Source organism: Penaeus vannamei, chromosome 22, assembly GCF_042767895.1.
Source record: "Penaeus vannamei isolate JL-2024 chromosome 22, ASM4276789v1, whole genome shotgun sequence".
Classification (NCBI taxonomy): domain Eukaryota; kingdom Metazoa; phylum Arthropoda; class Malacostraca; order Decapoda; family Penaeidae; genus Penaeus; species Penaeus vannamei.
The window spans coordinates 2,860,822-2,873,321 of record NC_091570.1 but is presented as its reverse complement, the minus strand read 5'-3'; the positions used below and the strand labels follow the sequence as shown (position 1 = coordinate 2,873,321).

The following is a 12,500-nucleotide window of genomic DNA, read 5'->3' as shown; positions in this document are numbered from 1 at the left end:
GTTGTCTTTTTTAATTTTCTCTGTCAATTTACTACTCTTTATTTATATTGTAATACCATTTCTGTCTCATTTAATTTCCATTTCTGCTCATTATTTACCATTTCTGTCTATTTACCATTTCTGTCTATTTACCATTTCTGTCTATTTACCATTTCTGTCTATTTACCATTTCTGTCTATTTACCATTTCTGTCTATTTACCATTTCTGTCTATTTACCATTTCTGTCTATTTACCATTTCTATTTACCATTTCCATTTACCATTTCCATTTACCATTTCCATTTACCATTTCCATTTACCATTTCCATTTACCATTTCCATTTACCATTTCCATTTACCATTTCTATTTACCATTTCCATTTACCATTTCTATTTACCATTTCTGTCTATTTACCATTTCCATTTACCATTTCTATTTACCATTTCCATTTACCATTTCTGTCTATTTACCATTTCCATTTACCATTTCTGTCTATTTACCATTTTTGTTTACCATTTCTGCCTATTTAACATTTCTTTTTACCATTTCAATTTACCATTTCCATTTACCATTTCCATTTACCATTCTTGTTTACCATTTCTGCCTATTTACCATTTCAATTTACCATTTGTGCCCATTTACCATTTCTTTTTTACCCTTTCTGTATATTTACCATTTCTATCTCTCTACCATTTCGTTTTTACCATTTCTATCTGTTTACAATTTCTTTTTACCATTTCTATCTATTTACCATTTCTTTTTACCATTTCTTTTTTACCCTTTCTGTCTATTTACCATTTTTTGTCTATAGAATCATCAGTAAATTCAGCGTTTAGATCAGTCCTCGAACTGGCTTGTTTTTTCATTCTTTTTATCTATTCATTCATCGGTTTATCTGTCTAGTTCGCCTTTTAAAGATAAAGATCAATTAGTCCATCGTTTGTCTACCCACCAAACTCTCATTCTCGCTCTCCCTCTTTCTCTTTCTCTCCCTGTCTTTCTCTTTCTCTTCCTGTCTTTCTCTTTCTCTTCCTGTCTTTCTTTCCCTCTCCCCCTCACTCTCACTTTCCCTCTCATTCTCTCCCTTTCATTCTCTCCCTCCCATTCTCTCCCTTTCATTATCTCCTCTTTTATCTCCCTATCCTTCCTTCCCTCTCTCTCCTTAATTTTCCTTCCCTTTCCCCTCTCCTTCCACTCCCTCTCCTTCCCTCTATCATCTCCTCCTTCACTTTGATCACAATCAACATCAACTCAATCAATCAATCTACCTATCCAGTACTTTTTTGCCATATGTTCCCCCCCCCCCCCCTTTACCCCACTTCTATAAACCCCCATATACCCCATACCACCATACCACCAGTACCACATCATTCATACCACACCATACCACCACAACCACCATACCAACCATACCACCATGCTATCCCCCATACCCACCATGCCACCATACCCCTGCATACTCCCATACTCCCATACTCCCCATATCTACTCATACCACCATACTCCCCCATACCACCATGCCAACCATACCACCATACCCCCATCCCACCATACCATCCACACCCCCATACTACTAACATACCCCCATACCACCATGCCACCATACTCCTTCCATACCACCATAGCACACCATACCACCATACCACCATACCCCCCATACCACCATGCTGCCACCATACCCCTTCATACTCTACAATTTGGCCACCCCATACCCTCATACCACCATACCCCCATACCACTCTATTACTTAATGCTGTAACACCATACTCACCCTGTACCCTATACCATACCAATATACTTCACCATACCCCCATACCACCATACCCCCATACCACCATGTGCCACCATACCCCCCATACTCCCATACATACCCCCATACCACCATACCATACCACCGTACCACCATACCACCATTATTAGTACCCCCCCATTACCACCATACCACCATACTCCCCTATACCACCATACCACCATACCACCATACCACCACTACACACCATACCAGACCATACCACCATACCACCATGCCACCATACTCCCATACCCCATACCACCATACCACCATACCTCCATGTACTCACCATATCTCCTCATATATTTCATAAATTTCCATACCACTATACCCCCATACCACCATACTCACCATATACCACCCATACCCCCATACACCCTCCCTAAATCATCTACCCCTTCTACACCCCCCCTCCCCTCCGCCCCGTCCTCCCCAGTGCAAGGTACAAAAAAAGCTAAAAAAATAAAAAAATAAAAAATAAATAAAAAAAATATAAATAAAAATAGATGTAATTAAAAGAGACTGAGAAGTGGCGAGGGGGAATCACGTTATCCCATGGTTTAGAGAAAAGTATTGTGTAAATTAATTTCGTTTTTTTTTTTTTCTCTCTCTTTCTTTTTTTCTTTTCTTTTTTGTTTTTTCTTTCTTTCTTTCTTGTTTCTTTCTTTCTTTTCTTTCTTTCTTTCTTTTTTGTTTTTTTCTTTCTTTTTTGTTTTTTTCTTTCTTTCTTGTCTTGTTTCTTTTTTCTTTTTTCTCTTTTCTTTTTTGAGTGTTGTTTGAATGCACTTGGTGATTCTGTGCTTTGTCGTTCTTTGTAATTTAGCTTCAATCATTGCACTGAAACATGTCGACTTATTCTCTCTCTCTCTTCTATCTATCTGTCTGTCTGTCTGTTTGTCTATCTGTCTGTCTGTCTGCCTGTCTCTCTTTCTCTCTTTCTGTCTCTGTCTCTGTCTCTATCTGTCTCTGTCTGCCTCTCTCTCTCTCTCTCTCTCCTTCCTTCTCTCTCCTTCTCTCTCCTTCCTTCTCTCTCTCTCTCCCTTTCTCTCTCTCTCTCTTCCTCTACTCTCTCTCTTCTTCTCTCTCTCCTTCCTCTCTTCCTCTCTCTCTCTCCCTCCCTTCCTCTCCTTCTCTCCTTCTCCCTCCTCTCCCCCTCTCCTTCCTCTCCCCCCTTCCTCCTCCTCCTTCTTCTCCTTCTCTCCTTCTCTCCTCTTCTCCTCTCCTTTCTTCTTCCTTCTTCCTTCCTCCTTCTTCTTCCTTCCTTCTTCTCCCTCTCCTTTTCCTCTCTCCTTCTCCTTCTCCCTCTCTCCCTCTCTCCTTCTTCCTTCCTTTCCTCTCTCCCTCTCTTCTCCTTCTCTCCTTCTTCTCCCTCTCTTCCTCTCTCCTTCTCTCCTTCTCTCCCTTCTCTCCTTCTCCCTCTCCCTCTCCCTCTCCCTCCTTCTCTCCTCTCCTTCTCCTCTCCCTCTTCCTCTCCTTCTCCTCTCCCTCTCCCTCTCCCTCTTCCTCTCTCTCTCCCTCTCTCTCTCCCACTCCTCTCATTCTCCCTCCCCTTCTCCCTCTCCCTCTCCCTCTCCCCTCTCTCCCTCTCTCCCTTTCTCCTTCTCTCCTTCTCTCCTCTTTCTTCCCTTCCTTCTCCCTTTCTCCCTCCTCTCCTCTCCCTCTCCCACTTCCTCTCCTTCTCTCTCCTTCTCTCCTTTCTCCCTCTCCTTCTCTCCTTCTCTCCTTCTCTCCCTCTCCCTCTCCTTCTCTCCTCTCTCCCTCTTCCTTTCTCCTTCTTCCTCTCTCCCTCTCCCTCTCCCTCCTTCCACCCTTTTCCTCTCCCTCTCCCTTTCCCTCCTCCACTCTTCCTCCCTTCCCTCTCCCTCTCCTCTCCCTCTCCCTCTCCTCTCCTCATTCTCCTCCTTCACCTTCCTCTCTCCCCCTCTCTCCCCCTCCTTCCCTCCTTCCCTCCTTCTCCCCTTCTCTCCCTCTCTCCATCTCCCTCTCAATATGTCCTTATCTTCCCCTCTATATCCGTGTCGAGTTGTCCATTGACGATGATTGACCCTCGCCTAATGACAACGCAACCCGTATTTAGCGCGAGGTTGCACCGGGTTCACTGCTGGCGCGATTACACAACCCTGATGAAGCGAAAGGGGGAGGCGGTGTTGTTCTGTGCTTTCTATTTTGCATGCGGGGTTTTGTGTATAGTAGGGAGGGATGGGAGGGAGGGATGGGAGAGAGGGAGGGATTGGGAGGGATGGGGAGAGTGAGAGAGGAAAATAGAGAGGGGAAGAGGGAAGGGAAGGAGAGAGAAGTGGAGGATGAAGGAGATGGGGAAAGGAGTGGGAAAATGAAAGAGGGGGAGAGAGAGGGAGGGATTGGGAGAGGAAAGTGGAAAAGAGAGATGAAAGAGGGAAGGGGGAAGGGAAGTTGAGAGAGGGGAGGAGACAGGACATTGGGAATGGAATGAAAGAGGGAAGAGTGGACTAGAAAAGGGATGGGAGAGAGAGGAAGGGATGGGGAGAGTGGAAAAGAGAGATGGAAAGAGTGGAAGGAGAGAGGGGAGAAGGATGGGGATTGGGATGGATGGGAGGAGTGGAAAAGAGTAGATGAAAGAGTGAGGGAAGTGGAAAGGCTGAGAGAGATGGAAAGATTAGAGAGGGAGAGAGAGAGAGAGGGAGAAGAGGGAAGGAAAGGAGAGTGAAGAGGGAGAGTGGAAAAGAGAGAGAGAGAGGGAAGAGAAGAGAGAGAGGGAAGAGAAGAGAGAGGAAAGAGAGATGGAAGAGGGAAGGAGAGAGAGAGAGGAGGGATTGAGAGGGAAGGGAAAGGAGAGAGAGTGGGAAAGAGGGAAGGATAGGGAGGAAGTGAAAGAGAGAGAGAGGAAAGGGAGGAAGGGATGGGGAGAGAAGGAGGGGGAGTGAAGGGGAGAGAGATGGAGGGAGTAAGGAGAGGGAGAGAGAGGAGAGATTGAAGAAAAGAGATGGAGTGAGAGGAGAAGGAGAGAGAGAGGGATGGGAAGAAGAAAAGTAAGTAAGAGAAGGAAAGAGGAAGAGAAGGAGCGAGGAGGGAAGAGAGGAGTGGAGGGAGGATGGAGGGGAAAGGGAGGGAGTGAATGAAGAGAGAGATAGGGAGGAAGGGAACGAGGAAGAAGGTCAGTGAAAAGGAGGAGGAGGAAAGGGAGCCTGTGGTGCTAGAAAGAGAGAGGGAGGGAAGGATGGAGAGAGGGAAAGAGGGAATGATGAGTGGAGGAGGAAAGACTGGGAGGAAGGGTAGACTCGACAGACGGATAAATAGACATAGACTTATATAGGGCGAGTAAGGAAGAGAGAGGAAAGGAAGGACGGATGTTCGGACAGAGAACGGATAAAGAGAGAAAGAGACAGAGAGGAAGAAGTCGATAGATGGATAGATAGATGAAAGAGAGAGAGGGGGGTGAGGGGGGAGGGAGGGGGGAAGGGGGGAAAGGAAACGAAAGAGAAACAAGAGAGGCGTAGAGAGAGAAGTAAATAGATAGATGGATAGATAGATGAATATTCAAGAGAAAGAAAGGGGGAAGCAAGAGGAGGAGAAGAAAGAGAAAAAGAGACACGAAAAGAAAGAAACTAAAATGTACACATAAACATATCCGAAAAGTGTGGCAATTGTAAAAAAAAAATGAAAACGAATAAAAATATGTATAGATATATATCCTCATTTTTGCAATAGAATCAATCAAAGCAAAAACAAGAATGACATCACAAGGCAAAATGATCGAAGACAATGCCTTAAAAGAATCTATATTTGTCTCACTCTCTCCAATTCCTTTTCTTTTTCTTTTTCTTTGTTGTTGTTTTTTTCTTTTTCTTCTTGTTATTGTCTCTTCATTTCTTTTGTCTTTTATTTCCTTTTTGTCACATTCTTTTTCTTCCTTTCTTTATTCTTTTTCTTCTTTCTCTTTCTTATTATCATTATTATTATTCATAATCTTTGTCGTAGCCTTACTTTTTCTTCTTCTTTTTTTCCTTTTCCTCTTTCTTTCGTGTTTTCCTCTTTATTCCTGAATTTTTCTTCTTCCTTCTCCTATGTTTCTTCCTCTTTGTTTTCTTCGTCTGCCTCCATCCTTTCTTCTTCCTTCGTTTCTTCTTCTCCTCCTCTTTTTCTCTTCTCAGTTTCCTTCTCCATCAACTTCTTCTTCTTTCTCTTCTTCCTCATCTCCTTTTTCTTCTTCTTCTTCCTCCTCCTCTTCCACTTTCTCTTCATCAACTTTTTCTAGTTATTTCTTCCTGCTCCTCATCTTCCTCCTCTTCCTCCTCTTCTCTCTTGTTTTCTATCTTTCCTTTTATTCTATTTTTATACCTTTTCATGCCATACTTATGCCATCATGACCCAGCTCTTGCGTTGACCTGTGTGCCTCTTATCTTGATATTAATTGAATCGATTTTCACAAATTATTTTTCTCGTGGTAGTCAATAGCGATCGTTATTTCGGTATATTGACCACTTTTTAAGCCGTTAGTGTTATGTTTTTGCTGTTTTTTATCATTATTATTATTTTTAGTTTAGTTTGGTTTTGTTTGGGTCTTTATTTTACTTTTTTTTTTTTTTTTTTGCTACTTTCGTTTTTTTCTTTTTTTTACTTTTTCTTTTTTTTTTTACTTTTTCTTTTATCAACTTTCTTTTTGGGGGGTCTGTTTTTTGTGTGTTTTTTCTTACTTTCGCTTGTCCATCTTTTGCAGCATTAGTAGTGGCAGCATTAACATTAACAGCAGTTGTAATAATAACAACAATAACTACAACAGCAACAGTAGCATCAATATTAACAATAATAACAGCAACAATAACAGTACCAACAACGGTAATAACAATAACAACAGTGACAACAACAGTAACAACAATAATAGTGACACCAACAATAATAACAGCGACAACAACCGCACCAAAAATAGTAACAGTGACAAAAAACAGCAACAATAATAGTGACAACAAAAACAGTAACAATAACAGTGACAACAAAAACAGTAACAGTAACCGTGACAACAATAATAATAACAGCGACAACAACCTCAACAAAAACAGTAACCAACATCAACAACCAACATCAACAACCAACATCAACAACCAACAACCTCACCCACCTCAAAAAAAAACGTAACTAACCAAGCCCCTCCCTTGTCCCCACCAGGTGTTCAGCGGCGAAGGCAAACGCTACCTGAGTACAGTCGACCCACGGAGAAGTAACTGGACCAGGTACCTCAGACCAGCCCCCGACAGGGATTCTGCTAACTTGGTTGTGGTACCTCGGCCCATGCTAGAACCAGGTATGTGTCGGGTTAGCGGTACGTGTGGGATGGTATGGTGGGTGTGAATGGGCGTGTGGGTTTGTGTGTGTTTGAAAGAAAGGGAAAGAGAAAGAGAGAGAGAGAGAAGGTGAAGTAGATGGAGAGTTAGAGAGAAATAGTGATAAAGATAGATGGAGAGAGAAAAAAGAGATATAAAGATAAATAGATACATAGAGAGAAAGAGAGAGAAATAGTGATATTGGTAGATGGAGAGAGAAAAAAGAGATATAGAGATAGAGATAAATTGGTAGAGAGAGAGAGAGAGAAAAATAGAAATAAAGATAGATGGTGAGAGAAAAAAAGAGATATAGAGATAAATAGATAGATAGAGAGAGATAGAAATAGTAATAAAGATAGATGGAGAGAGAAAAAATAGAAATAGAGATAGAGATAGCTAGAGAGAGAGAGAGAGATAAAAAAGAGGTACACCAATGCAATAAATACATAAACATATTTTTCCTTATAGTACAAGCAGGTCATCAATTTAGTATTGCAATTCTGAGAAAATAAAAAAAAAGACAACTAAACAGCGCATCTTTCTATCGATACCTGAGAGGAACTAGCATAAAGACATATTCCTCCTGATAAATAAAACATAATTTTTTCACAGATATATATATATATACATTGTGAGGCAGACAGCACTCATTTGTAGCCGACAGTTCATTAACATGTATATTTGATATACATGATACACATACAGCTGGTACACAAGGTTGTCATTTTAGTGGAAAAAAGTAGGATGTGTTTTATACCAGCTGTCTATCACTGGATGAAACAGATCATGAATCTTTTAAATAAAGTATGATTGTAATTATATTCGCTTAGCCTGCAGCAATTAAGTGATGTTAGAAAGATGTGTTATATATATTTTTTCAATTTATGCAAATATTAATGAATTAATAATTCACTATAATGGATGAATTCATTATTATAATTTATGGTTATAATTATTAAAACTATGGAGAGAGTGATCACAGTTATGATAATGATAATTATGGTGATAATGATATTGCTACTATTACTAATGCTGATAATAATGATAATGATAATGCTAACAATGTGATAATGATGATAAGAATACTAATGATAATAAGGATAAGAATACCAATGATAATAATGATAATAGTAATAATGATTATGATGATTACAGTAATATTAATGATAAAAGTAATGAGGATAATAATGATAGTAATGGCAATAATAATAGTAATGGCAATAAAAATAAAAATAATAATAATAATAATGATAATGATAATGATAATGATAACTGATATTATCATTACAGTTATCATTATCATTAGTATTTTATTATTTTTTCTTTTTTTTACTATTAGTATTATATCATTATTATCATTATTGCTGTCATTGTCGCTGTTGTTATCATTTTCGTAATAATTCTTTATTGCTGGTTAAATCATCATTACCACTATCATTTTCATCCTTATCATTATCATCATTATTATTACTATTATCATTATTCCTATCATTATTACTATTTTCATTAATTTTCATTGTCAATAACGACATTTGTAGTAATTATGAAAAAGTGATGATATTGATGATGATGATCGTGATGATAATGATAATGATTATAATGATAATAACAGTGCTAGCAATAATAACGAATAATAACGGTGTTAATAGCGATTGTATTGACAGCAAATACTGCAACACCAATAATAATGATAATGATAATATTACTAATAGCAATAGCAACGTGAATTTCAATAACATTAATAATGCGCAGTCACTAATAGAAATGATTAGTATAAGAATAATAAAGTACAAAAAATAAACAAGGAGAATTAACTCAGTAACTAATAGAAATAATAAGTATAAGAATGATAAAGTACAAAAGATAAACAAAAAGAATAAACAGTAACTACTAGCAAAAAAAAAAATAAATATAGGAATAAAGCACAAAAGATAAGCAGAAAGAATTGACTTATCAACTAATAGAAAGAATAAGTATAAGAATAATAAAGTACAAAGGATAAGCAAATAGAATTAACAGTAAGTAATAGAAATAATAAGTATAGAAATAATGAAGTACAAAAGATAAACAAAAAGAATAAAAATAACTAATAGAAAGAATAAGTATAAGAATGATAAAGTACAAAAGATAAACATAAGGAATAAACTCAGTAATTAACAGAAAAAATAGATATAAGAAAAAGTAGAAAAGATAAAAAATAATAATAATAAAAGTAACTAATAGAAATAATAGATATAAGAATAAAGTACAAAAGATAAACAAATAGAATAAACTCAGTAACTAATAGAAAAAATAAATATAGGAATAAAGTACAAAAAAAAAGAAAAAAAACTCAGTAACTAATACAAATAATGAATATAAGAATAATAAAGTACAAAAGATAAACAAGGAGAATTAACTCAGTAACTAATGGAAATAATAAATATAGGAATAAAGTACAAAAGATAAACAAGGAGAATTAACTCAGTAACTAATGGAAATAATAAATATAGGAATAAAGTACAAAAGATAAACAAGGAGAATTAACTCAGTAACTAATGGAAATAATAAATATAGGAATAAAGTACAAAAGATAAGAATTAACTTATCAACAAATAGAAAGAATAAGTATAAGAATGATAAAGTACAAAAGATAAGCAAATAGAATTAACAGTAAGTAATAGAAATAAGTATAAAAAGAATGAAGTACAAAAGATAAACAAAAAGAATGAACAGTAACTAATAGAAAAATAAATATAAGAATAATAAAGTACAAAAGATAAACTAAAAGAATAAACTAAGTAACTGATAAGAAAAATAAGAATAACAAAGTACAAAAGAATGAGCATAAGAATAATAAAGTACAAAGGATAAGCAAATAGAATTAACAGTAAGTAATAGAAATAAGTATAGAAATAATGAAGTACAAAAGATAAACAAAAAGAATAAAAATAACTAATAGACAAAAAATAAATATAGGAATAAAGTACAAAAGATAAACTAAAAGAATAAACTAAGTAACTGATAAGAAAAATAAGAATAACAAAAATAAAGCACAAAAGATAAAAAAACAACTCAGTAACTAATAGAAATAATAGATATAAGAATAAAGTACAAAAGATAAGCAGAAAGAATTAACTTATCAACTAATAGAAAGAATAAGTATAAGAATAATAGAGTACAAAAGATAAACATAAGGAATAAACTCAAATAGAATAGTTATCCCTCGTGGGTCAACTTTTTCCCTGGCGGTTGATGTCGTCGGCGTCTAAAATGGATCCCGGTTCTGGGGTTTTCTTTGTCTTTGACTTTTTGACGAATCATTTGGGAATTGTCAGATTTCTAAGCTAGCTAGTGATCTTGAGATTTGTTTTTCTTCCTTTTTTAGGAGAGGTCGATATTCTTTAGAAAATATCCTGAGTTTGGATAGGTATTTTTTCGTTTTTTTATTTAGAGGGTCCGCTACAATACTGATTCAAACATCGTTGGCTTTCTAAAATGGATCTTGATTATTGTGCTATTTATTTTTTGTTGTTGTTGTTTTTCTTGTGTGTTTGTGTGTGTTTGATTATAGAATTGTTAAGTTTTTAAAGTGGATGTTGGTGCTTTTCTTTTGTCGTCTTTATGTAAGAACTGTCGAGTTTCTAAAATGGATCCTGATTTTGAAGAAGGAATTTTCCTTTTTTTCTATTCTTATGATTAATTTAAGTTGTCAAGTTTATATTTTTTTTTTCTTGTTATATATATATATATATATATATATATATATATATATATGTGTGTGTGTGTGTGTGTGTGTGTGTGTGTGTGTGTGTGTGTGTGTGTATGTGTGTATGGATGTATATATATATATTGTTATGACCATTATCATCATTATCATTATCATTGTCACTGCAGTTATTAGTATTATCATTGGTATTATTGTCATATGTATTATCAACATTATTACTATGTTCATTATCATTATCATAGTTACAGTTGCTATTATTAGCATTATAATTATTATTATTATGATTTTCATTATCATTATCCTTATTATTATTATCATTACGATTATCATTATTATTATGATTATCATGATTATTATTACAATCATTATTATTATCAGTTATTATCATTCCCATTATTATGGGGTTTTATTATCATTATCATTATTATTATCATCATCATCATCATTATTTTTATCATTATAATTATCATGATGATTATCATTATATAAAAAAAACATTATCATCACCAACTCAAAATCAAATACATTTTTTTTGTCGCTTTTCTGAAACGACTAAGTCATTACTGAGGTTCTTTATCGCTGCAGTGCCATTAAAATGTCAATTTGGTGTTGTAAAGTGAACCTAAATATTTATAGCCGGCGGGATGTACTAAAAGCTAAGGTTGTTGTTGTTGTTTTTTTTTTTTTTGTGGAGAAAATCTACTGAAAATTGTGGCGTTTTGATAATATTTTCTTTTTCTCTGTTTTCTTTTGTTTGTCTAGTGGGTATGTAAGTAGGGGAAGGGGGGTGGTGGGGGGTTGTAAGTGTGTGTTTGTGTGTGTGTGTTTGTGCGTGTGTTTGTGCGTGTGTGTGTGTGTGAGTGTGAGTGTGAAAGGTGTGAGTGTGTGTGTGTGTGTTTGTGTGTTTGTGTGTTGTGTGTGTGTGTGTGTGTGTGTGTGTGTTTGTGTAGTTTGTGTTTGTGTTTGTGTTTGTGTTTGTGTTTGTGTGTGTGTTTTCGTGTGTGTTTTCGTGTGTGTTTTCGTGTGTGTTCGTGTGTGTGTGTGTGTGTGTGTGTGTGCTATTGTTTATGTGTATGTAAAATTTATGTGTGTGTATGACTATGTATTTATGTGTATGTGTGCGTGTGTTCATACGAATGTATCTGTCTATGTACGTGTATGGAAAATTTGCGTGTGTATGACTGTGTGTATGTGCGCGTGTGCTTGTAAGGAATGTATCTATGAGCTTACACATCTATATATGTCCGTCCATATGCAGTCCATACACATATTTTTTATTCCGTTGTTTAAAAAGAAATATTTCACAGATTTACATAGGATTTGAGATTTTATATAGGATTGAGATGAGTGATTGGCATTTGTTTCTGTTCGAGTGAAATCCAGACCTGTTATTCACGGGGAAATGCTGTCGCTTTTATGGGATTTGGAAAGAACTGTGTGCAGATAACATTTCCATCTATATTTTCCGTAAAGCGTCAGCGAGAGAGAGAGAGGGAGGGAGAGGGACGGAGAGAGAGAGAGGGAGGGAGAGAGAGAGAGAGAGAGAGAGAAAGAGGGAGAGGGAGAGAGGGAGAGAGAGCGAGAGATAGATAGATAGATAGAGAGAGAGAGAGAGAATGATAGATGATAGATGATAATGATATCGATAATGATGATAATAGTAATGATAATAATGATGGTAATAGTAATAATAATAATGATAGTAATAGTAATAATAATAGT

General features: G+C 36.2%; 1 protein-coding gene across 1 annotated transcript in view; it reads left to right on the top strand.

Moving 5' to 3' along the window:
• LOC113829420 (uncharacterized) overlaps nucleotides 1-12,500 on the top strand; it is a 355,286-nt gene that overhangs the window by 308,753 nt on the left and 34,033 nt on the right. The window contains exon 5 of the mRNA XM_070136409.1: nucleotides 6,915-7,050. Coding sequence (XP_069992510.1) covers nucleotides 6,915-7,050 — 136 coding nt within the window. The remainder of the gene's footprint in view (nucleotides 1-6,914; nucleotides 7,051-12,500) is intronic.